This window comes from Musca vetustissima, unplaced genomic scaffold (genome assembly GCF_032173495.1).
Source record: "Musca vetustissima isolate MV318-11 ecotype Yass unplaced genomic scaffold, APGP_CSIRO_Mvet_v1 utg57482, whole genome shotgun sequence".
Taxonomy (NCBI): domain Eukaryota; kingdom Metazoa; phylum Arthropoda; class Insecta; order Diptera; family Muscidae; genus Musca; species Musca vetustissima.
The window spans coordinates 76,484-104,088 of record NW_026887143.1 but is presented as its reverse complement, the minus strand read 5'-3'; the positions used below and the strand labels follow the sequence as shown (position 1 = coordinate 104,088).

General features: G+C 37.0%; 1 protein-coding gene across 1 annotated transcript; it reads left to right on the top strand.

The window, feature by feature from the left end:
- Positions 1–3,853: 3,853 nt before the first annotated feature.
- LOC133334742 (phospholipase B1, membrane-associated-like) lies at positions 3,854–5,176 on the top strand. The gene has a single exon (XM_061543069.1). It carries the CDS (start codon positions 3,854–3,856, stop codon positions 5,174–5,176), a length of 1,323 nt encoding a protein of 440 aa, XP_061399053.1.
- The last annotated feature ends 22,429 nt before the right edge of the window (positions 5,177–27,605 follow it).

The window sequence follows — 27,605 nt, the reverse complement described above, 5'->3', positions numbered from 1 at the left end:
GGCCCTGATAGTCGTGGAGAAAAATTCTTTAAAAAATCCACGCCTAAGGCCTTGATAGTCGTGGAGAAAAATTCTTTAAAAAATCCACGCCTAAGGCCTTGATAGTCGTGGAGAAAAATTCTTTAAAAAATCCACGCCTAAGGCCTTGATAGTCGTGGAGAAAAATTCTTTAAAAAATCCACGCCTAAGGCCCTGATAGTCGTGGAGAAAAATTCTTTAAAAAATCCACTCCTAAGGCTCTGATAGTTGTTGAGAAAAATTCTTTAAAAAATCCACGCCTAAGGCTCTGATAGTTGTTGAGAAAAATTCTTTAAAAAATCCACGCCTAAGGCTCTGATAGTTGTTGAGAAAAATTGTTTAAAAAATCCACGCCTAAGGCCTTGATAGTCGTGGAGAAAAATTGTTTAAAAAATCCACGCCTAAGGCCTTGATAGTCGTGGAGAAAAATTGTTTAAAAAATCCACGCCTAAGGCCTTGATAGTTGCTGAGAAAATTTGTTTAAAAAATCCACGCCTAAGGCCCTGATAGTTGTTGAGAAAATTTGTTTAAAAAATCCACGCCTAAGGCCCTGATAGTTGTTGAGAAAATTTGTTTAAAAAATCCACGCCTAAGGCCCTGATAGTTGTTGAGAAAATTTGTTTAAAAAATCCACGCCTAAGGCCCTGATAGTTGTTGAGAAAATTTGTTTAAAAAATCCGCGCCTAAGGCCCTGATAGTTGTTGAGAAAATTTGTTTAAAAAATCCACGCCTAAGGCCCTAATAGCTGTTGAGAAAATTTGTTTAAAAAATCCACGCCTAAGGCCCTGATAGTTGTTGAGAAAATTTGTTTAAAAAATCCACGCCTAAGGCCCTGATAGTTGTTGAGAAAATTTGTTTAAAAAATCCACGCCTAAGGCCCTGATAGTAGTTGAGAAAATTTGTTTAAAAAATCCACGCCTAAGGCTCTGATAGTCGCTGAGAAAATGTTTAAAAAAAATCCACGCCTAAGCTCGTCAGCTCGTCTATAGAGACTCCCTTCAGCTCGTCTATAGAGAGACTCCCTTCAGCTCGTCTATAGAGAGACTCCCTTCAGCTCGTCTATAGAGAGACTCCCTTCAGCTCGTCTATAGAGAGACTCCCTTCAGCTCGTCTATAGAGAGACTCGTCTATAGAGAGACTCACGCTCTTCCTTCAGCTCGTCTATAGAGAGATCCACCTCGTAAGCTCCCTTCAGCTCGTCTGAGAGAATCCCTTCAGCTCGTCTATAGAGACTCCCTTCAGCTCGTCTATAGAGACTCCCTTCAGCTCGTCTATAGAGACTCCCTTGCAGCTCGTCTATAGAGACTCCATTCAGCTCGTATATAGAGACTCCCTTCAGCTCGTCTATAGAGACTCCCTTCAGCTCGTCTATAGAGACTCCCTTGCAGCTCGTCTATAAAGACTCCCTTCAGCTCGTCTATGGAGAGACTCCCTTGCAGCTCGTCTATAGAGACTCCCTTGCAGCTCGTCTATAGAGACTCCCTTGCAGCTCGTCTATAGAGACTCCCTTGCAGCTCGTCTATAGAGACTCCCTTGCAGCTCGTCTATAGAGACTCCCTTGCAGCTCGTCTATAGAGAGACTCCCTTGCAGCTCGTCTATAAAGACTCCCTTCAGCTCGTCTATAGAGACTCCCTTCAGCTCGTCTATAGAGAGACTCCCTTCAGCTCGTCTATAGAGAGAGACTCCCTTCAGCTCGTCTATAGAGATTCTTCCCTTCAGCTCGTCTATAGCTTCAGCTCGTCTATAGAGACTCCCTTTCAGCTCGTCTATAGAGAGACTCCCTTCAGCTCGTCTATAGAGAGACTCCCTTCAGCTCGTCTATAAAGACTCCCTTCAGCTCGTCTATAGAGAGACTCCCTTCAGCTCGTCTATAGAGAGACTCCCTTCAGCTCGTCTATAGAGAGACTCCCTTCAGCTCGTCTATGGAGAGACTCCCTTCAGCTCGTCTATAGAGACTCCCTTGCAGCTCGTCTATGGAGAGACTCCCTTCAGCTCGTCTATAGAGAGAGCTCGTCTTTAAAGACTCCCTTCAGCTCGTCTATAGAGACTCCCTTCAGCTCGTCTATAGAGACTCCCTTCAGCTCGTCTATAGAGACTCCCTTCAGCTCGTCTATAGAGACTCCCTTCAGCTCGTCTATAAAGACTCCCTTCAGCTCGTCTATAGAGACTCCCTTCAGCTCGCCTATAGAGACTCCCTTCAGCTCGCCTATAGAGACTCCCTTCAGCTCGTCTATAGAGACTTCCTTCTTCTCATTCCGAACTATTTCATTCTTTCATTACTTCTCCAGAACTACCCACCTAATTATCTGCTGTAAAAAAATTTAATATTTTTATTTATGTAACTGTTCTTTGAATGTGGTCATAAAAGTTAATTGCGCCGTGGTGTTAATTATTTTAACCAAACTCACACATATACACAGATTTATGTCTATGCTGCCGAAGAAGAAAAACAAAAAACAGAAGAAATAAAATTCTGCCCTGATTCAAATGAAGAGAAACGCCAAAGAATTTTCAAATATTAGGCCACCGTTTTTAGAATAATTTTCGTAGTCGATTAACAGCCAGTGAAAAGTAATGTACGTATCACATATTTGGCGAAAATTAAGACACGATAAGTGGTCATCAGTACTATTAAGTGGATTATAGAATGAGTGTTTATTTTAAGATTTTTAAATACAGTGCGAAAAAAATATTGGCAAGAGAATTAAAATTTAAGTGGGTGTAAAGTGGGAAATTTTTGAATCGAAAACCGAGAACAATTTGCAATAGAATATTTCTTAGGAGTCTATATAAGGCGTGGATTTTTAAAGAATATGTTTTTCGGAGTCTATATGAGGCGTGGATTTTTAAAATATATTTTATTTCGGAGTCTGTATAAGGCGTGGATTTTTAAAATATTTTTTCGGGGTCTATAAAAGGCGTGGATTTTAAAAAAAAAAAATTTTCGGAGTCTTTATAAGGCGTGGATTTTTAAAATATTTTTTTCGGAGTCTATATAAGCCGTGGATTTTTAAAAAATATTTTTTTTCGGAGTCTGTATAAGGCGTGGATTTTTAAAAAATACTTTTCTCGGAGTCTATATAAGGCTTGGATTTTTAAAAAATATTTTTTTCGGAGTATATATAAGGCGAGGATTTTTAAAAAATATTTTTTTCGGAGTCTATATAAGGCGTGTATTTTAAAAAAATGTTTTTTTTCGGCGTCTATATAAGGCGTGGATTTTTAAAAAATATTTTTTCGGGGTCTACATAAGGCGTGGATTTTTAAAAAATCTTTTTTATAGTCTATCCTAAGACGTGGATTTTTAAAAAATATTTTTTTCGGAGTCTATATAAAGCGTGTATTTTTAAAAAATATTTTTTTTCGGAGTCTATATAAGACGTGGATTTTTAAAAAATATTTTTTTTCGGAGTCTATATAAGGCGTGGAATTTTTAAAAATATTTTTTTCGGAGTCTATATAAGGCGTGGATTTTTAAAAAATATTTTTTTCGGAGTCTATATAAGGCGTGGATTTTTAAAAAATATTTTTTTCGGAGTCTATATAAGGCGTGGATTTTTAAAAAATATTTTTTTCGGAGTCTATATAAGGCGTGGATTTTTAAAAAATATTTTTTTCGGAGTCTATATAAGGCGTGGATTTAAAAAAAAAATATTTGTTTTCGGAGTCTATATAAGGCGTGGATTTAAAAAAAAAATATTTGTTTTCGGAGTCTATATAAGGCGTGGATTTAAAAAAAAAATATTTTTTTCGGAGTCTATATAAGGCGTGGATTTAAAAAAAAAATATTTTTTTTAAATAGTTATTCTCCATTTTTCTTTCCAGCCCCTGAACATGAATTTAAGATACCTCCTGGTGCCCTTCACCCTCCTGCTGTTCCACTTTGCAACCAATGAAGCCTTTGATCAGCGAAGAATCTCTTCCTTTTTGGATAAATCCATTTTGAAAAAATCCGATTTTCAATGGAAGGGACCAGCGGGAGGCAGCTACCATCTTGCCGATTGGAATGGAAAACCAGACCCCACCCTGCTGTGGCGTAAATTCCTACTTAAAGTTACCAATAAATTCCAACCTCTGTTACATCACGTGAATTGGAAGGAGGGTAAGGTGCAGGATGAAAAACGCCGAGATGAATTCCCTTGCCCTTTAAATGATACCCGCTCGCCAGTACAACCCGTCAATATCCATCAACTGCGTCCCGGTGATATTGATGTTGTAGCAGCCATTGGCGACTCATTATCGTCGGGAAATGGTGCAATGTCCGCCACAGCTTTGGGAGCCTATACCGAATTTCGTGGTATGTCATTTTCCGGTGGCGGTATGCAAGATTGGACCACCCTCTTGACATTGCCAAATATTCTGAAAGTTTTCAATCCCAACCTGTATGGATTTGCAACGGAAAATGTTTTGTCACGAGACTTAGCAGCCCATTTGAATGTTGCCGAACCGAATGCTCTTTCGCGGGATTTAGTGCAACAGGTACAAATTTTGATACAACGAATGCAACAGGATCCTCGTGTGGATATGCCGCGTCATTGGAAGCTCTTGACAATTCTGATTGGTAGCAATGATTTTTGCATGGACATGTGTCATCAGGATAATATGTTCAAATTTCTGAAACAACATGAAGAAGATTTACGCAAGGCTTTGACCCTGCTGCGCAACAATGTACCCCGGCTGATGGTGAATTTAATACCAGCCCCCAATTTGGTATATCTCCAGCAACAGCTAAAAACTCTACCCGGAATCTATAAAATCCCCTTGGGTTTGGCTTGTTCCTGTTTGGTAAATCGTTTCTATACCCCGGAATATTTGCAAAAGGCATCGGAATTAATATCGCGATGGCAGGCGGTTGATGAACATATAGCCGGCTTGGCGGAATTTCACACCTCCGACTTCACTGTGATATATCAACAATTTATGGCGAATTTGACAATTCCCCATTTGTCAAATGGGTTCATAGATCTTCGATACTTCGGTAAGGATGGTATACACTTCAGCCAATTTGGTCATGCGGCAGTGGCAAATTTGTTGTGGAACAATATGGTCCAGGGCAGTGGACAAGAGGATTTGGATCTCCGGCAGCCATTTGAGAACTTTGAATGCCCCACGGCGGAGAGACCCTACATCCTGACAATGAAAAATAAAAATGAATAAATAAATTGAAAATTCCGAATTTTAGATACTAAAGTTGCCAAAAAAGTATATCAAATAATTACTAAAAAAACTAGACACAATAAAAATATTCTTTAAAAAATCCACGCCTTATATAGGCCTCTAGAAAAATATTCTTTAAAAAATCCACGCCTTATATAGGCCTCTAGAAAAATATTCTTTAAAAAATCCACGCCTTATATAGGCCTCTAGAAAAATATTCTTTAAAAAATCCACGCCTTATATAGGCCAAAAAATATTCTTTAAAAAATCCACGCCTTATATAGGCCTCTAGAAAAATATTCTTTAAAAAATCCACGCCTTATATAGGCCTCTAGAAAAATATTCTTTAAAAAATCCACGCCTTATATAGGCCTCTAGAAAAATATTCTTTAAAAAATACACGCCTTATATAGGCCTCTAGAAAAATATTCTTTAAAAAATCCACGCCTTATATAGGCCTCTAGAAAAATATTCTTTAAAAAATCCACGCCTTATATAGGCCTCTAGAAAAATATTCTTTAAAAAATCCACGCCTTATATAGGCCTCTAGAAAAATATTCTTTAAAAAATCCACGCCTTATATAGGCCTCTAGAAAAATATTCTTTAAAACGCCTTATATAGGCCTCTAGAAAAATATTCTTTAAAAAATCCACGCCTTATATAGGCCTCTAGAAAAATATTCTTTAAAAAATCCACGCCTTATATAGGCCTCTAGAAAAATATTCTTTAAAAAATCCACGCCTTATATAGGCCTCTAGAAAAATATTCTTTAAAAAATCCACGCCTTATATAGGCCTCTAGAAAAATATTCTTTAAAAAATCCACGCCTTATATAGGCCTCTAGAAAAATATTCTTTAAAAAATTATATAGGCCTCTAGAAAAATCCACGCCTTATATAGGCCTCTAGAAAAATATTCTTTAAAAAATTATATAGGCCTCTAGAAAAATATTCTTTAAAAAATCCACGCCTTATATAGGCCTCTAGAAAAATATTCTTTAAAAAATTATATAGGCCTCTAGAAAAATATTCTTTAAAAAATCCACGCGTTATATAGGCCTCTAGAAAAATATTCTTTAAAAAATCCACGACTTGTTGTAATCCTTGAAAAAAATTTTCTAGGTCCACCCTGTGTTGCCATGAGTTTAATTTTGTTGTTGTTATTAGGCCTCAAATTTGTTTAGTTTCAATTTCTAAGTGTTTAATAGGCACTACGCCAATGTCGATGATGACTAAGTGACAGCCATCATCGATTGATTTTTTTTTTTTTTGGCAGGAGGGAGGGTTGATACACAAAGTGTATTATCACCCTTGTAGCCATTTATAACGGGGTTAATCAAATATTTTACCAGAATTTTGTAGATACTACTTTGGGGCTGTTACAACAGAATATTTTGTTTTGTGCCGGAAAGAGGGTGGAGCCCCCCCCCCCATTTTCATGCATGAACTTTATTTTTATTAAATTATACTTTACTAAGTGGGTTATCATAATATTTAATATGATTTTTATTAATTAGCTAAAGAAGACGAGACAAAAATATTTATTTTTTGGGGAAGAATGAGGAAAACTATAAAAATTAGAGAATAAATTGGAATGAGGGGATATTAAAAGGGGGGATGTTAAGTAAATTGAAAAGAGATTAGGCGGAGGGAAATGGATGTCTGAGTCATAGTAGAGGTCTTTGAAATGATATGAAATTTTGCATAGGTCACTTATTTGGCCCAAGGACTAACCCTATTGGAATTGAGAAAAATCGGTTCAAATTTTGATATAACTCCCATATATATTTTCGTCCGATTTAAGGTAAATGGTGTGCCAAAGTCCCTATATATATTTCGATTTGCACGAAATTTGGCACAGCGTAATGTATTAGGTCTAGAATGATGTGTGTTAAATTTCGTGAAAATCGGTTGAAAATTAGATATAGCTCTCATGTATATTTTCGTCCGATTTAAAGTAAATGGTGTACCAAAGTCTATATATATACTTCGATTTGCACGAAATTTGGCATAGTGTACTGAATTAAGTCTAAAATGATGTGTGTTAAATTTCGTGGAAATCGGTTTAGATTTAGATATAGCTCCCATATAGATTTTCGTCCGATTTTCGGTAAATAGTGCACCAAAGTCCCTATATGTCTTTCGATTTGCACGGAATTTGGCATAGCGTACTTACTTAAGTCTAGAACAATGTGTGTTAAATTTTGTGAAAACCGGTTCAGAATTAGATATAGCTCCCATATATATTTTTGTCCGATTTAAAGTAAATGGTATACCAAAGTCCCTATATATCTTTCGATTTGCACGAAATTTGGCACAGCGTAATGTATTAGGTCTAGAATGATGTGTGTTAAGTTTCCTGAAAATCGGTCCAGATTTAGATATAGCTCCCATATATATTTTCGTCCGATTTAAGGTAAATGGTGTACCAAAGTCTCTATATATACTTCGATTTGCACGAAATTTGGCATAGTGTACTGAATTAAGTCTAAAATGATGTGTGTTAAATTTCGTGGAAATCGGTTTAGATTTAAATATAGCTCCCATATAGATTTTCGTCCGATTTTCGGTAAATAGTGCACCAAAGTCCCTATATGTCTTTCGATTTGCACGAAATTTGGCATAGCGTACTGATTTAAGTCTAGAACAATGTGTGTTAAATTTTGTGAAAATCGGTTCAGGTTTAGATATATCTCCCATATATATGTTCGTCCGATTTTATGTAAATGATGCACCAAAGTCCCATATATCCTTCGATTTGCACGAAATTTGGTACAGCGTATTGAATTAGGTCTGTAGTGATGTGTGTTAAGTTTCCTGAAAATCGGTCCAGATTTAGATATAGCTCCCATATATATTTTCATCCGATTTTCGGTAAATAGTGCACCAAAGTCCCTATATGGCTTTCGATGTGCACGAAATTTGGCACAGCGTACTGAATTAAGTCTAGAACGATGTGTGTTAAATTTCGTGAAAATCGGTCGAGATTTCGATATAGCTCCCATATATATTTTTGTCCGATTTAAGGTAAATGACGCACCAACGTCCCTATATATCCTTCGATTTACACGAAATTTGGCACATCGTACTAAATCAAGCCTAGAATGATGTGTGAAGAGTTTCATGAAAATCGGTTCAGATTCAAATGCCACATAATTTCTTCATGCATTTTTCTTATGAAAATCCTTCATGGAAAAATGCCTCCACTACTTAAATACCATAAACCAGCCAAAAGATTTATTACCAACCACATCGGTCTAGGTAATTATTCAAACTGGATGCGGAAAAAAGTCTCGCACGAATCTATCATAAATTAATTTTAATGCTTCATTTCAGAAAAAAAAACACAATAAGAAGAAAAGGAATATCCAACAACAACAACAACGACAACTCATACAAATTATTAATAACATTAATGAGAAAACAAGAATAGGCCAAGAGGTCCCCCTCCCAACCAAAATTCGCCCAACCAGTCCCAGCCGGAGCGAGAGAAGAGTGTACACCACAATACAGATGATTAAAAATTATTTTCATATTTGCAGCTTTGATGTATTCGTGTGTAATTTATTTCATAGAAAACAACAGCAACAACAACAACATCAAGAGGATGGTATATTTTTCCCAAATGCATTTTTAAACAATCCAAAGAAAGAAGAAGAAAAATAAAAATCGAAATGGGGTAAAAAAGAAAAGCGTTGACGATAAATTCATAGGCTGGATGCCTCGGCTGCTGATGCAAAACTGCCTTCGTTAACCTCATTTAACGCCCTCCTTTTTGTTGGTTGTGTTGTTGTTGTTGCTGCTGCTGCTGTCACAGATTTCGGAAAAAGGGGGAAAGTGATGGATCAGATACATTATGCAAAGATAAACAGACAAGCATGCACCCATACAATTAAACATAAATATGCAGTATATCGATGTGTGCGAATGAGTGTAGTGTGTGTGTGTGTTCTATACTCCCATGCTCGAGATATTCCAATTCGAACTCCAACCAAGCAACCATCATTCGACTTTCCTAGACCAAACTGCATGTCGAATGGCATTGAAGATTTATGGCAACACAATTAATCAGTCCAGATGGATGTGGATGATGTTGGTGATAAGGGGGTGAACAAGAAGAAGAGTAGGCAGAAGATCTATATATTGGAAGTTATATGGTTGATAAATGCAGAGCAATTTCCAGCAGGAGGGGACTAGAGATGCCAGAAAGAACAAAAAAATAAACCTTGATATAGGCGTGGATTTTTTGAAATAATTCTTTTTTTGGGGCTACCATAGGCGTGTTTTAAATAATTCTTTTTTTGGGGGGCTAGCATAGGCGTGGATGTATTAAACAATTATTTTTGGGGTCTACCATAGGCGTGGCTTTTTTTATTAATTCTTTTTTTTTGGGTCTACCATAGGCGTGGATTTTTTAAAAAATATTTTTTATGGTCTACCATAGGCGTGGATTTTTTAAATAATTTTTTTCAACACCTATATAAGGCGTGGATTTTTTAAATAATTTTTTTCTACACCTATATAAGGCGTGGATTTTTTAAATAATTTTTTTCAACACCTATATAAGGCGTGGATTTTTTAAATAATTTTTTTCAACAACTATATAAGGCGTGGATTTTTATAAATAATTTTTCCAACATCTATTTAAAGCGTGGATTTTTTTAAATAATTTTTGCAACATCTATTTTTTTTAAATTATTTTTTCAGGGACCCTTTTAAGGCGTGGATTTTTTTTAAATTATTTTTCCAACATCTATTTAAGGCGTGGATTTTTTTTTTAAATAATTTTTCCAACATCTATTTAAGGCGTGGATTTTTTTAAATAATTTTTCCAACATCTATTTAAAGCGTGTCAGGGTATTATAGCTTTGTGCAGACACAAGAGTTTGTAACGCTGCAAAATATTGGTCATAGACCCACCTTTATGTATACCGATTGGTAGAGATCTGTTAATATTTAGAGGATGAAATAGACCAAAAACTTTATTTTTGTTTGATCTTCTGGTCGCTCCAGAGCCGCAACTATGGTCCTAACATCTCGGGGTGCTCTATAAACTGCCGGTTGAAATAACAATCGCCCCTCTTCGGATCTGTCACCTCAACGCCGTTGAATGAGACAGAAGTCCTCTCCTCCTTCATTCTAGGGTTCGAGAGCGACTTAACCGTTGCCCACAATTTACTCACTCCGGTACTGATGTTGCAACACTTTAGATGTTCTAGCCACTTTTTCCGCTTATGTTCGCCGACAAACCTGTTCACCTCCAAAGTCAGTTCTCTGTCTCTGGGGTTAGTAGGGTTAGTACGACGAAGCTCATCACGCTCATTAGCTAGTCCAGCTGCCTCTGCTGGGAAGTTTGGTCGGGTATATGACCCGCAGGTATATAGCGAGCGGCTGCAGCAGTGATGATGTCCCGGAAATTCATTTGTGCTACCCGAGCATCAGAAGGGATGGGCAGTGCTCTGAAGCGACAATTGATGACATGTACTCTTGCCAATTGGCTTTCCCATGATTAAGGAAAGTACGGCGTTCAGAAGTTATGAAGTCCGGTGGTCTGTTGATGGATATAATAATAGGGAGATGGTCTGACCCCAATGATATGATGGGTTGCCAAGCCATGTCATTCGTCAGACCCGGAGACACGATGGAGGTGTCCGGTGAGCTTTGGCAGTCTCCCTTTATCCGGGTGGGTATGTCCACATTCACCGTGCAAAACGTTGAGCTATTAATTTGCTCGGCCAGCGCCATTACCTGTCATAACTCGTGATGTGCATTGAAATCCCTTAGCACCAGACGGTTATTGTCTTCCAAAAGATGACTAATGTCAGGCAAATAACGCGGAATACAGCTATTTAACGGCGGAATGTAAACGTTAAGCACATCTACCTCGGCGGTACCACACTTGACCGCTACCCCCATACATTCCATGTATGGGTCACTGGTGTCTAGCTCAAGCGAGATAGGTCTGTACTGGACAGAATGGTGCAATAGGAATGCTAATCCTCCACATCCACCTTTTGCACGATCCTTTCAATTCTTCACAACTTTGAAGACTGCAGGTGTTGTTCAGCTTCGTTTCATGGATCGCAGCGACCATAATACTTCTTCGACTCATAAAATCCACTATCTCATTGATTTTCCCTCGAAGTCCATTGCAGTTGAATTGGAGAAAAGATGCGTTATCGGGAGTTGCGACAGCAATGTGCAGTGTTAGCGGCTGCGGCGCAGGTTGCTGCTGCGCAGATTGCGAGAAGTCACGTAATCCGAAGACGGCGACTATTGTGACGGTGATGATGACGACTCGCTGGTCCTTTCGCTATACTCCTGTATCCGGCTAAGGCCGGAACAACTCCTGAAATGTACCCATTCTCCGCATCCGTTGCATCTCACCGGGATAGATCTGTGGTCGATGCTGTTGTGACAAACTGAGCAGAACCATAATCCGGGGTTTGTCTCAATCCCGGCACGGACAAAAAGGAAGTTGATTCCTCCGAGTCAATCCGGTGCTTAGAACCGGCCGTCGTAAGATAGTTGAACTCTGGTAGGTAAGTGGGTGCAAATATCGCGAAATATTGTCCAAGCTCAGAATATAGAACCACAGAAAGTTAGATTACGATGAAAGTTGTGTAGGTTATCATATAGTCGGCCCCGTCCAACCAGATTTAGATATAGCTCACATATATTTTTTCGTCCGATTTCATGTAAATAGTGGACAAAATTCCCTTTTTTCCGATTTGCACGATTTTTGGCATGGCGTACTGAATTGAGCCTAGAGCGATGTGTGCCAAGTTTCGTAAAAATGGTTCCAAATTTAGATATTTATATATACCTCCCAAATAAGTCCCTATATATCATTCGATTTGCACGAAATTTGGCATGGCGTACTGAATTGAGCCTAGAGTAATGTCTGCCAAGTTTCCTGAAAGTCGGTCCTAATTTAGATATAGCTCCCATATATAGTTTCGTCCGATTTTATGTAAATGGTGCACCAATGACCCTATATATCTTTCGATTTGCACGAAGTTTGGCATAGCGTACTGAATTGAGTCTAGAATGATGTGTGCAAAGTTTAGTGAAAATCGGTTCAGATTTAGATATAGCTCCCATATATATTTTCGTCCGATTTTAGGTAAATGGTGCACTAAAGTCTCTATATATCTTTCGATTTGCACGAAATTTGGCACAGCGTAATGAATTAGGCCTAAAAATATGTGTGTTAAGTTTCCTGAAAATCGGTTCAGATTTAGATATAGCTTCTATATCTGACCAAATGAAAATTTTAGTATCGGTTGAAGAATGCCATTTTTATGCATCCAATTTTATTTTACTGGTCCTTTAAAAATGCGACGTCTGTTAGGATTCATCTTTTGAATATACCCATAGTGTTGAAGGGTATCCTATAGTCGGTTCCATCCGACTTTACTATTTCATTACTTGTGTTAAATAAGTTTTTGAAAGACCACAACATGGCTCCGCCCAGAACCACACATGGCAACCCCCAATATGTTAACTCCATTCTTGATGTTTTGTATATGTGTGACACTTGCCCCACTTGTCGTTCATGTTGTTGTTGTTGCTCTTGTTTATTTCCTTGATATCATTGCAAGCACTGTCTTTGGGATTTATATCGGCAACCGCGAATAATACGTTGCCATTCGAATGCATGGTTGTAGATTCGTTCATATTTTTGTGTCTTTTGGTGGTAAATACTGTCATTGCGGTTGTTGATGTTGCTGGTATTGAAGTTGTTGTTGAAGTTGTGTCTTGCCATTGCCACCACAATTATAAATATGGCTGTTATGTTAAATAATTATAATGAGCGGCGAACATGAAGATAAATACACACAGAGACGCACATAAACAACCATTCATAGTTTGGGAAATGTGTACTTTTATAGGGACTGGAGCTTGTTGCATTTTCTTTTTGGGTACAAAAAGAAAAACAAATATAGGCATGACTATGAGAACACGTTGGAAAAAATATTCTTTAATAAATCCACGCCTTGGCTAGGCCTTGAAAAAATATTCTTTAATAAATCCACGCCTTGGCTAGGCCTTGAAAAAATATTCTTTAATAAATCCACGCCTTGGCTAGGCCTTGAAAATATTCTTTAATAAATCCACGCCTTGGCTAGGCCTTGAAAATATTCTTTAATAAATCCACGCCTTGGCTAGGCCTTGAAAAAATATTCTTTAATAAATCCACGCCTTGGCTAGGCCTTGAAAAAATATTCTTTAATAAATCCACGCCTTGGCTAGGCCTTGAAAAAATATTCTTTAATAAATCCACGCCTTGGCTAGGCCTTGAAAAAATATTCTTTAATAAATCCACGCCTTGGCTAGGCCTTGAAAAAATATTCTTTAATAAATCCACGCCTTGGCTAGGCCTTGAAAAAATATTCTTTAATAAATCCACGCCTTGGCTAGGCCTTGAAAAAATATTCTTTAATAAATCCACGCCTTGGCTAGGCCTTGAAAAAATATTCCTTAATAAATCCACGCCTTGGCTAGGCCTTGAAAAAATATTCTTTAATAAATCCACGCCTTGGCTAGGCCTTGAAAAAATATTCTTTAATAAATCCACGCCTTCTATAGGTCTTGGAAAAAATGTTCTTTAAGAAATCCACGCCTACTATAGACCTTGACATTTTTTCTTTAAAAATCCACGCCTTCTAAAGGTCTAACAAGTAGGTTCCTCTATATAACCCCTAAATACTTTGTCAGAATTTTCACCAACTTCCAATAAAATTTCCGCCATAAGACAAATATCTGAAAATGTGCATGTGAATTTTTTTCTCCTATAAATATTTTTTTCATGTTTGCTAAACTGTAAAAATGTATATAAATATGTCACACATAGTGTGTGTATATGCCATTTGCCGGCTGTTTGCTATGGAAAGACACCATCCCATCCCAAAAAACTTAAAAAAAAATATTCCATTCCTTTAGAAAATACGCCGCTACGACGACAGTGGCGTTAAATTTTCCACCATTTAATTAAAAACATGTCATTTGCTTTATAATGATCTACAACAACATCATGTCACAACACGACAACAACAACAACAACAAGTCATAATAATATCATGTCAACACAACAAGTACAAGAACAACAATGTTACAATGTCTGTATGTTTGTCTGTATGTCGAATCTTCGAATGAACATTTGCCCCAGAACTATTTATTTCTCTTGAACTTCGTCGTCGTCTTCTTCTTCGGCTGCTGCTGCTGTTGATGCCAACAGCGGATATCTTCACCTAGTCACAGCCACAGTGTTCCTCTATCCCTCTCCGATCCCCCCTCATCAACATCCTTATGCACGACACAACAATAATTACTTCAACATTTCCTTTGGTATGTAGTAACAAATAATGCGTAAATACACACAAACACACACAATCATATATGTATGTATATATATGTGTGTGTGTTTTTGGATGAATGTCTGCAGGATAGCCATAGACTATGAGATATCATGACATTGCCTTACATGTCACAGGCTCATGACTTTCCTGAATGTCGTATTCGAGCGCGAAGTTCGCTTGCTCATTAGTTGGCCACTTGGCCCAGCTGTATGCCTCATCCTGATGATGGCAGGAAAAAAATGTCCTTTGAAGTTTTATTAATGCAGTAATATTGCGATTTTAAATTAATGACACTTTAAAGTAAAAAAAAAATCGAAAACAAGGCTTATAAAAGGGGTCTATACAAGACGTGGATTTTTAAAGAATATTTCTTCTGGGGTCTATACAAGGCGTGGATTTTTAATTATACCCTTCACCACTCTGTGGTACAGGGTATTATGTCTTTGGGCATATGCTTGTAACAGGCAAAACGAAACGAGATAGACACATGAGTCCTTTTGAGAATATGCATAGAATCACTTTCTGAATCGATTTATGCATGTCCGACCGTCCGTCTGTCCATCTGTCCGTCCGTCCGTCTGTCGATGTTAAATTGTACACAAAGTACAGGTCGCATTTATAATCCGAATTGGATGAAATTTGGCATAGGTCACTTATTTGGCCCAAGGACGAAACCTATTGAAATTGGGAAAAATCGATTCAGATTTAGATACAGCTCCCATATATATTTTCGTCCGATTTAATGTAAAGGGTCCCGATATATCTTTCGATTTGCACGAAATTTCGCATAGCGTAATGAATTAGGTCTAGAATGATGTGTGTAAAGTTTCCTGAAAATCGGTTCAGATTTGGATATAGCTCCCATATATATTTTCGTCCGATTTAAGGTAAATGGTGTACCAAAGTACCTTTATATAGTTCGATTTGCACGAAATTTGACATAGCGTACTGAATTAAGTCTAGAACGATGTGTGTTAAATTTTGTGAAAATCGGTTCAGATTTAGATATAGCTCCCATATATATTTTCGTCCGATTTAAGGTAAATGTTGTAACAAAGTCCCTATATATCTTTCGATTTGCACAAAATTTGGCACAGCGTAATGAATTAGGTCCAGCACGATGTGTGTCCAGTTTCGTGAAAATCGGTTTAGATTTGAATATAGCTCCCAGACATGTTTTCGTCCGATTTTAGGTAAATAGTGCACCAAAATCCCTTTATATCCTTCGATTTGCACGAAATTTGGCATAGCATACTGAATTGGGTCTAGAAAGATGTGTGTTAAATTTTGTGAAAATCGGTTCAGATTTAGAAATAGCTCCCATATATATTTTCGTCCGATTTAAGGTAAATGTTGTAACAAAGTCCCTATATATCTTTCGATTTGCACAAAATTTGGCACAGCGTAATGAATTAGGTCCAGCACGATGTGTGTCCAGTTTCGTGAAAATCGGTTTAGATTTGAATATAGCTCCCAGACATGTTTTCGTCCGATTTTAGGTAAATAGTGCACCAAAGTCCCTTTATATCCTTCGATTTGCACGAAATTTGGCATAGCGTACTGAATTGAGTCTAGAAAGATGTGTGTTAAATTTTGTGAAAATCGGGTGTGATTTAGATATAGCTCTCGTATATATTTTCGTCCGATTTTAGGTAAATGGTGTACCAAAGTCCCTATATATCCTTCGATTTGTAAGAAATTTGGCACAGCGTAATGAATTAGGTCTAGAATGATGTGTGTCAAGTTTCCTAAAAATCGGTTCAGATTTGGATATAGCTCCCAGATATATTTTCGTCCGATTTAAGGAAAACGATGCACTAAAGTCCCTTTATATGCTTCGATTTGCACAAAATTTGGCTTAGCGTACTAAATTAAGTTTAGAATGATGTGTGCAAAATTTCGTGAAAATCGGTTCAGATTTAGATATAGCTCCCATATATATTTTCGTCCGATTTTAGCTAAATGGTGCACCAAAGTCTCTCTCTATATATACTTCGATTTGCACGAAATTTGGCATAGCGTACTAAATTGAGTCTAGAATGATGTGTGCAAAATTTCGTGAAAATCGGTTCAGATTTGTATATAGCTCCCATGTATATTTTCGTCCGATTTAAGGTAAATGGTGGACCAAAGTATCTATATATAGTTCGATTTGCACGAAATTTGGCACAGCGTAATGAATTAGGTCAAAAATGATGTGTGTCAAGTTTCCTGAAAATCGGTTCAGATTTGGATATAGCTCCCATATATATTTTCGTCCGATTTAAAGTAAATGCTGTACCAAAGCCCTTATATATCTTTCGATTTGCACGAAATTTGGCACAGCGTAATGAATTAGGGCTAGAATGTTGAGTGGCGAGTTTCGGTAAAATCGGTATAGATTTCGATATAGCTCACATATATATGTTAGTCCGATTTTCGGTAAATAGTGCACAAAAGTCCTTTTGCATCCTTGGATTTGCACGAAATTTGGCATATCGTGCTGAATTAAGTCTAGCAAGATGTGTGTTAAATTTCGTGAAAATCGGGTGAGATTTAGATATAGCTCTCGTATATATTTTTGTCCGATTTTCGGTAAATAGTGCACCAAAGTCCCTTTGTATCCTTCGATTTGCACGAAATTTGGCATAGCGTGCTGAATTGAGTCTAGCACGATGTGTGTTAAAATATCTGTTGAGATTTAGATATAGCTCCCACATATAGATTATATTTTTAACAACGCGGCGTACCGAATAGAGTGTATCAATTATGCTATAAATAGTTTTCCATAAATTTTCCCCATGTTACGCAGACGGCTCTAAATCTGCTCGAATGAAATTAAAGTTAGGATAGGTTGGAGAAAGAGGGAACACAGACATTGTTGGGATACATATGTATAATATACACAAAGTGGTGAAGGGTATCATATATCTGAGGTCTATACAAGGCGTGGATTTTTAAAAGAATATTTTTTTCAAGGCTCTATTTTCAAGGCGTGGATTTTTAAAGAATATTTTTTTCAAGGCTCTATACAAGGCGTGGATTTTTAAAAGAATATTTCTTGAGGTCTATACAAGGCGTGGATTTTTAAAAGAATATTTCTTGAGGTCTATACAAGGCGTGGATTTTTAAAACAATATTTCTTGAGGTCTATACAAGGCGTGGATTTTTAAAACAATATTTCTTGAGGTCTATACAAGGCGTGGATTTTTAAAAGAATATTTCTTGAGGTCTATACAAGGCGTGGATTTTTAAAAGAATATTTCTTGAGGTCTATACAAGGCGTGGATTTTTAAAAGAATATTTCTTGAGGTCTATACAAGGCGTGGATTTTTAAAAGAATATTTCTTGAGGTCTATACAAGGCGTGGATTTTTAAAAGAATATTTCTTGAGGTCTATACAAGGCGTGGATTTTTAAAAGAATATTTTTTCCAAGGTTCTATACAAGGCGTGGATTTTTAAAAGAATATTTTTTCCAAGGTTCGATACAAGGCGTGGATTTTTAAAAGAATATTTTTTCCAAGGTTCGATACAAGGCGTGGATTTTTAAAATAATATTTTTTCCAATGCTCTATAAAGGCCCATCCCTGCTATTCATCTCCCATTTAATTACTAGACAAATCTCTGCATATCCTCATCGTATTTGTTGAAATGTAATTAGAAATTAAATTCATTGTTCCAAAACTGATTATCATTTCTGATGATGTTGCGATTTTGATGCAATGGCATCAAATCCACAACTACATGCATACACACACATACACAGATAGAATAACAATTACTGGTTACATTATATGATCGCTGGTTGTAATGGCACTCCAACACCACCACCACCACTACCACCACAGAAACACAACAAAATAATTACTGTGGAAATTAAAGGAAAATATTTGCATGTAAACTGAGACCAATTACATTCCGATTTGTTGCATTTCCCTCTTGCATGAATGTGCTTGTTTGTTCACACATATATATTGCATTTAATGCAATTTTATTTTGCAATAAAAACAATAAAAAAAAAATATCAGCGGAACGAATGAATGCAAAAAAAAGGGAAATTCGAAAAACCACAATTGATGATGTTTAAAAATTCCGTTTTACAGCAAGGTTATAAGGGGAGCGAGGGGGAGTGGGGTAGAGAATTTAAAATCACTACAAAGTGTAGATTTTGTTAATTAAATTATACATATCAACAGCAGCAACAGTAGGAGAGGATGTGACGTGTGTGTGAAAATTTTTATTATTTTGAAAAAGTTCTACCATGGGCCGAAAAGACAGAGGCTAAATTATCACTGGGCTCCCAAGAAAAAATTATGAGGGGCAGAGCTTCCTTGGAAAGGTGATATTACCCGAAAGCAAATTTATATATTTTTTAGGTCCTAAACTTTTTATCCCATTTAGAAATATTTCCCAATTTTTTCCACTGCTGCCCTGCAAAACTAGCTGTACAAATTTAGTGGAAATTCCAAAAATACCACAAACCTAAAGAATTTTTTTCTGCCCCGACTTCTTTGCATTTAAATGTAGGCAACATAATTTTTATTTGATTTTATTTTATTGTTGCTGTACTTCTATACAATTTATTTTAAATTATATATAGAAATAATTTTTTTGTATTTTTGTTGTTGCTTGGTTTCGACAAATCACTGCATGTAATTTAGTAAATTAAACACAACTATTTTTATTGGAAAATCCAGGAAGGCAAAACAAAAAAAAACCGAACATAATTTTTCCTATGAATCAGCAGTTTTTTGCGAACATTGCTGGGCATAGAAGCCCACACATTGCATTATTTAACAAATATGAATTTAAAAATGGGAAAATGTATTTATTGATTAAAACATATGTAGGGAATTACCGGTGGGAATTTTTTCATTGCTAGGAGAGAATAGTGATGTTAAAAAATTAATTCTTTTAAAAAATCCACGCCTTGTATGGAGCCCTGAAAAAATATTCTTTAAAACAACCACGCCTTGTATGGAGCCCTGAAAAAATATTCTTTAAAACAACCACGCCTTGTATGGAGCCCTGAAAAAATATTCTTTAAAAAATCCACGCCTTGTATGAAGCCCTGAAAAAATATTCTTTAAAAAATCCACGCCTTGTATGGAGCCATGAAAAAATATTCTTTAAAAAATCCACGCCTTGTATGGAGCCCTGAAAAAATATTCTTTAAAAAATCCACGCCTTGTATGAAGCCCTGAAAAAATATTCTTTAAAAAATCCACGCCTTGTATGAAGCCCTGAAAAAATATTCTTTAAAAAATCCACGCCTTGTATGGAGCCCTGAAAAAATATTCTTAAAAAAATATTCTTTAAAAAATCCACGCCTTGTATGGAGCCCTGAAAAAATATTCTTTAAAAAATCCACGCCTTGTATGGAGCCCTGAAAAAATATTCTTTAAAAAATCCACGCCTTGTATGGAGCCCTGAAAAAATATTCTTTAGAAAATCCACGCCTTGTATGGAGCCTTAATAATATTCTTTAAGAAATCCACGCCTTGTATAGTACTTACTTAGCTGGGTTCTTACAGAACGGTTGTTCCATAAGCCGAGCTTAAAAAAAAATCCAAGGGCGTCGGTCTTATGCGCATCTCCTCCAATTTGAAAGACCACGTTTCAAGATGTTGTTTTCTACATGGTCTTTCCATCTGATTGGTGGCCTTCCTCTTCTGCGTGAACCATCAGCTGGTTCGCTTTTATATGCCTTCTGGGCTGGAGCATCTTCATCCATTCTCACAACATGACCTAGCTAACGTAGTCACTGCAGCTCAATACGTTTAACAATGTCGATGTCCGAGAATAGCTGGTACAACTCATGGTTCATTCGACGGCGATATTCACCGTCAACGCAGATCGGCCCATAGATCTTTCGAAGAATTTTTTCTCTCAAACATTCCAAGAGCTACCTCATCTGCTTGCCTATGTACCCATGCTTCAGATCCATATAACAGCACGGGTAGTATCAGCGTTTTGTAAAGTGTGAGTTTGGTCTGGCGGGAGATGGCCTTGTTTCTAAACTGCTTACTTAGACCATAAAAGCATATGTTGACCATCAAAATCCTTCTCCGATTTGTGGCAGTACCAAGGTATATAAAATCCTTAACAACCTCGCAGCTGTAGTTCTCAAGTTCCACAGTTGGTCCGAGTCTACGGGACAACTTGCGCGATGATACCATCAGCTTGGTTTTCTCGCCATTTACTGGCAGACCCACTTTGGCAGACCCCTTTTCAATTTGTTCAATGGTGGCTGTTACCGTTCGCAATGTTCGACCCATTATATAGATGTCATCGGCGTAGGCGAGTAACATGTGTTGTTTGGTGTACAGAGTGCCATCTCTGTTCACCTTTGCCTCTCGTATGACCTTATCCAGCAGGATGTTAAAAAGGTCACACGACAAACTGTCACATTGTCTGAATCCTCGTTCGGTATTGAAGTTCTCCGATAGGTCCTCTCCGACATAAACTGCTGATCTTGTACCTGATAAAATTATCCTGCATAGCCGTATAAATTTTGCAGGAATGCCAAACGCAGACATGACTTTAACCACCTCAGAACAGATATTGCTGTCGAATACGGTTTCATAGTCGACGAATAGGTGGAATGTGTCGATGTGTTTTTCGTGGGTCTTTTCCAGGCTTTGGCGCAGAGTGAGAATCTGGTCAATGGTGGATTTGCCAGGTCTGAAGTCACATTGGTATAGTCCAATAATATCATCTACCATTGGCCTCAATCGTCCACACAGCACACTGGATAGCACTTTATATGCGATGCCAAGGAGATTTATTCCTCTATAGTTGGCACATATCGTCTTGTCTGCTTTTGTGAGCACGGGACACAGGATGCTAAGGTTACAATCATTGGACATGCATTCATCTAGCCAAATTGTACTAATCTGTTGGTGCATTCGCCCGACCAGCATCTGACCACCAGTCTTGAATAATTCGGCTTGTAACCTATCGTCAACTGCTGCTTTATTGTTCTTGAGCCGATTAATTGATTTTACGACCTCATCTTGTCTATGTGGTACACACTCTATACCATCATCTCTTATTGGTTCTGGGATATCTTCTTCATCGCCGCTATTTGATACCAGAAGCTTTTCAAAATGCTCCTTCCAGATTCTCAGCACCCTGTCTGCAACTGTCACCAGGTTTCCTTCTTCACCTCTACAGGAGGATGTACCTGCACCAAAGCCTTCGGTTTGGTGTTTTACCCGTTGGTAGAATTTTCGGACTTCATTCTGACTCCTGTACATCTCGATTTACTCACGCTCAGGTTTTTCTTGTTCTTTCTTCATTTTACTGAAAATACGTGTCTCCTGTCTCGTTTTCTCTCGATAATTCTCCATCGCATTACGTCTTGCTACTGTCTGCAGGGTTGCCCTATATGCTGCGTTTTTTACATCAGTAGCATTACGACACTCCCGATCGTACCATTGGTTTCTTGGTGGTGGTTTTTGGTACCCAAGTGTTGCTTTTGCTGCATTTTTTAGGGAGTGGGCAATTCTCTGCCATTGTGCTTCAATATTATTATCGGGACAAGGGGTGCTTTCGTCAAGCAGGTGGGTAAGTTCAGCAGAGTAGGCCTCGGCTACCTGTTGTGTTTGCAGCTTTTCGATGTCGAGTTTCCGTGTTGTGTTAGATCGCACCTTTGCTGGAACATTAAGACGAGTTCGAACTTTGGCTGCCACAAGGTAGTGGTCCGAATCGATATTTGCTCCTCGGATCGATCGGACGTCTAGAACACTGGATGAATGCCTTCCGTCTATCACATAATGATAAATTTTATTTCTCGTTGCTTGATCAGGAGAAATCCAGGTGGCCTTGTGTATATTGAGATGCTTTAATCTGGTGCTGCTAACTACCATGGTTTTTGCTGCGGCGAAGATAATTAACCTAATGCCGTTGTCGGATGTTTCTTCGTGAAGGCTGAATTTTTCGACAGTGGGACCAAAAATATTTTCCCTTCCGATTTTTGCATTAAAATCTCCTAGCAGAATTTTAATGTCATGGCCAGAGCAGCGATCATATGCAGTTTCTAGGCGCTCGCAAAAAATATGTCTTTGGTCTGTTCATCTTTATCTTCGGTCGGAGCATGGGCGCAAATGAGACTGATGACCTTGAACTTCGCTTTTAAACTGGCCCTGAAAAATATTCTTTAATAAATACACGCCTCAGTTGGCCCTTGAAAAATATTCTTTAATAAATCCACGCCTCAGTTGGCCCTGAAAAATATTCTTTAATAAATCCACGCCTCAGTTGGCCCTTGAAAAATATTCTTTAATAAATCCACGCCTCAGTTGGCCCTTGAAAAATATTCTTTAATAAATCCACGCCTCAGTTGGCCCTTGAAAAATATTCTTTAATAAATCCACGCCTCAGTTGGCCCTTGAAAAATATTCTTTAATAAATCCACGCCTCAGTTGGCCCTTGAAAAATATTCTTTAATAAATCCACGCCTCAGTTGGCCCTTGAAAAATATTCTTTAATAAATCCACGCCTCAGTTGGCCCTTGAAAAATATTCTTTAATAAATCCACGCCTCAGTTGGCCCTTGAAAAATATTCTTTAATAAATCCACGCCTCAGTTGGCCCTTGAAAAATATTCTTTAATAAATCCACGCCTCAGTTGGCCCTTGAAAAATATTCTTTAATAAATCCACGCCTCAGTTGGCCCTTGAAAAATATTCTTTAATAAATCCACGCCTCAGTTGGCCCTTGAAAAATATTCTTTAATAAATCCACGCCTCAGTTGGCCCTTGAAAAATATTCTTTAATAAATCCACGCCTCAGTTGGCCCTTGAAAAATATTCTTTAATAAATCCACGCCTCAGTTCGCCCTGAAAAATATTCTGAAAAAATAATTTTTAAAAAATCCACGCCTTCTATAGACCTCGGAAAATATTCTTGAAAAAATCCACGCCTCCTACAGACCTCGGGAAATATTCTTTAATAAATCCACGCCTTATATAGACCTCAAGAAATATTCTTTAAAAAATTCACGCCTTATATAGGCCTCGGAAAAATATTCTTTAATAAATCCACGCCTTGTATAGGCCTTGGAACAATATCCTTAAAAAAATCTACGCTTTGTATAGACCCCTGAAAATATTCTTTGGTTCTAAATTTAAATTTCTCCATCACTAATCTACCCCGACACCATTATCCAATGTTCATTCAGCTGTTTATATTTCAAACATAATTAATTTTTCTAAATTAGCAAAAATTTCAGAAACAAAAAAATTGTTAACCGAAAAATACCATTTCAAATAAAAGTGAAATAAATTTTGTATGACTAGGGGATTAGTTCGCAAACAAATTATGAACATTAGTTACTCTGCACATGCACATATATCGGGATCTATGTAGTTGCGGGTGTCGTCGGTCTCTGTGTGTGTGTGTGTATTAGTGGATAAATTTGCATTTGTAATTTTGTGAAATTGTAAAAATCAATGAAGCGTCCCTTTAATTGGTTCGCATTACACAAAACTAATGGTCGATTTAAAATAAAATATTAATGTTAAATATGCCATTGACATTTATGGGCAGCCAGTAAGTAATTTTTATGGAAAGTTTTTAAATTAGGATAGGTGATATTGAGAGTAGACATGAAAGGGTAGAGGTTTTGAATTTATACGGAATTTTTGTGGGGTCCATAAGAAGCGTGGATATTAAAGATGTTTTTGTTTCGACAATAACAAGACGTGTTTTTATACCCTCCAACATAGTATGGAGCAGGGACGTACACAGGGGGGCGGAAGTGGGCGCAAAGTGGTGAAGGGTATCATATAGTCGTCCCAGTCCGACATTACTACTTTCCTTACTGGTTCATAACTATTTTTACTAGTTTTCAATGTCTACATGAAGTGTAGGATTCTTGAATTTTTGTAGGAAATTCAAAAACTTGAATTGTTAAAGAATATTTTGTGCAAGAACCTTCAATAATATCCGTGCCTCCTATTGCTAGGATTCTCTCTGTAGTCGCTTGGGTATATCATGCAAAAAAGTACTTTGTAGGCCAGCAAAATGTTTAAATATAATAAAAAAAAAATAAATTACACACATAATCGCCAGGCGTAAGCACAGAGACGCCTATGCCATTAAAGTGTTATAATTTGATTCCCTTTTTTATTATTTCGAAATAAATCGTTGAATAGTCCAACATATTATGTATGCCAACATATGTACAAACTCCTTCGAATGCCTTCTATCGCATGTTAAGGATGCTAAAATTAATTGTTCATTCGCATGAGAGACTCAATATGCGTTTAACGTTGAAATATATGTGCCGATAGAATAAAAATAAATTAGGTTTAGCCCTAAGAAATGGATATAAATCATTTGATTAGCTTAGATATTACTTCTCCCTCTTTTCACTGTGTTATTAGCAAAATAAAAATCCACGCCTTATATAGGCCTCTAGAAAATATTCTTTAAAAAATCCACGCCTTATATAGGCCTCTAGAAAATATTCTTTAAAAAATCCACGCCTTATATAGGCCTCTAGAAAATATTCTTTAAAAAATCCACGCCTTATATAGGCCTCTAGAAAATATTCTTTAAAAAATCCACGCCTTATATGGGACCCTAAAAATATTCTTTAAAAAATCCACGCCTTTTGTAGTCCTCTGAAAAATATTCTTAAAAAAATCCACGCCTTTTCTAGGCCTCTAGAAAATATTCTTTAAAAAATCCACGCCTTATATAGGCCTCTGGAAAATATTCTTTAAAAAATCCAGCCTGATATAGGCCTCTAGAAAATATTCTTTAAAACATCCACGCCTTATATAGGCTTCGGAAAAATATTCTTTAAAAAATCCACGCCTTATATAGGCCTCTAGAAAATATTCTTTAAAAAATCCACGCCTTATATAGGCCTCTAGAAAATATTCTTTAAAAAATCCACGCCTTATATAGGCCTCTAGAAAATATTCTTTAAAAAATCCACGCCTTATATAGGCCTCTAGAAAATATTCTTTAAAAAATCCACGCCTTATATAGGCCTCTAGAAAATATTCTTTAAAAAATCCACGCCTTATATAGGCCTCTAGAAAATATTCTTTAAAAAATCCACGCCTTATATAGGCCTCTAGAAAATATTCTTTAAAAAATCCACGCCTTATATAGGCCTCTAGAAAAATATTCTTTAAAAAATCCACGCCTTATATAGGCCTCTAGAAAATATTCTTTAAAAAATCCACGCCTTATATAGGCCTCTAGAAAATATTCTTTAAAAAATCCACGCCTTATATAGGCCTCTAGAAAATATTCTTTAAAAAATCCACGCCTTATATAGGCCTCTAGAAAATATTCTTTAAAAAATCCACGCCTTATATAGGCCTCTAGAAAATATTCTTTAAAAAATCCACGCCTTATATAGGCCTCTAGAAAATATTCTTTAAAAAATCCACGCCTTATATAGGCCTCTAGAAAATATTCTTTAAAAAATCCACGCCTTATATAGGCCTCTAGAAAATATTCTTTAAAAAATGGGGCCTTAAAAATATTCTTTAAAAAATCCACGCCTTATATAGGCCTCTAGAAAATATTCTTTAAAAAATCCACGCCTTATATAGGCCTCTAGAAAATATTCTTTAAAAAATCCACGCCTTATATAGGCCTCTAGAAAATATTCTTTAAAAAATCCACGCCTTATATAGGCCTCTAGAAAATATTCTTTAAAAAATCCACGCCTTATATAGGCCTCTAGAAAATATTCTTTAAAAAATCCACGCCTTATATAGGCCTCTAGAAAATATTCTTTAAAAAAACCACGCCTCATATAGGCCTCTAGAAAATATTCTTTAATAAATCCACGCCTCATATGGGCCTCTAGAAAATATTCTTTAATAAATCCACGCCTCATATGGGCCTCTAGAAAATATTCTTTAATAAATCCACGCCTCATATGGGCCTCTAGAAAATATTCTTTAAAAAATCCACCCTTAGAAAATATTCTTTAATAAATCCACGCCTCATATGGGCCTCTAGAAAATATTCTTTAAAAAATCCACGCCTTATAAGGCCTCTAGAAAAAATTCTTTAAAAAATCTACGCCTTATATAGGCCTCTAGAAAAAAAAATTCTTAAAAAAATCCACGCCTTATATCGGCCTCTAGAAAAAAAATTCTTAAAAAAATCCACGCCTTATATAGGCCTCTAGAAAAAAAATTCTTAAAAAAATCCACGCCTTATATAGGCCTCTAGAAAAATATTCTTTAAAAAATCCACTCCTTATATAAATCCTGGAATAATATTTCTGAAAATCCACGCTTATTTTTAATAAATCCATGCCGGTCCTTGAAAAAATATTTTTAATAAATCCATGCCAGTTTGAGGGGTGGCGTAGGGGATGATAGATACCAAGCAACGGTTCTGATTGGCTTTAACATGGCGAAGTTCAGGCTTATCTTGGTGCCTCTTTCATCCCAATGGTGGTCACTGACCTCCCCGCGGTGCCACCTGGGGTAGCTATCTTCATCACCCGATAAAATAATGAGCTAATATCTGCCGCGAGTTCACCCATAAGAACTATAAACAGATGAGGCGTCGGGTTAGTTGCCCACACTCGAATAACCGAATCTACTATGTAAAAGCAACGAAAAATCTACACTTGGCATGTGCGCACGTTGTACAGAACAGGCGCAGTTTTCGCTTTGGCGGATGTACTCAAGAAGTACAAAGCCGATATTATTGCCATACAGGAAATGCGATGGAAAGGAACAGGCGTAAGTAAATCAGACGATTACGCACTGTATTTCTAGCTGCCATGAAACGAGACATGAATTTGGCCGCGGATTTATGGTTAACAGGAGAATAAAAGACCTCGTCTCCAGATTAACTCCAGTAGATGAGCGAGTTGCTATAATCCGCATAAAAACGAAGTTTTCTCTACATCAGTCTTATTTGCGCCCATGCTCCAACCGAAGACAAAGATGAGCAGACCAAAGACACATTTTAGGAGCGCCTAGAAACAGCATATGATCGCTGCCCTGGCCGTGATATTAGAATTCTGCTATGAAATGTTAATGCAAAAATCGAAAGGGAAAATATCTTTGGCCCCACCGTCGGAAAATTCAGCCTCC

Excerpts from the sequence above, each read along its gene's own strand:
- LOC133334742 (XM_061543069.1), top strand. The coding sequence starts at position 3,854 with ATGAATTTAAGATACCTCCTGGTGCCCTTCACCCTCCTGCTGTTCCAC.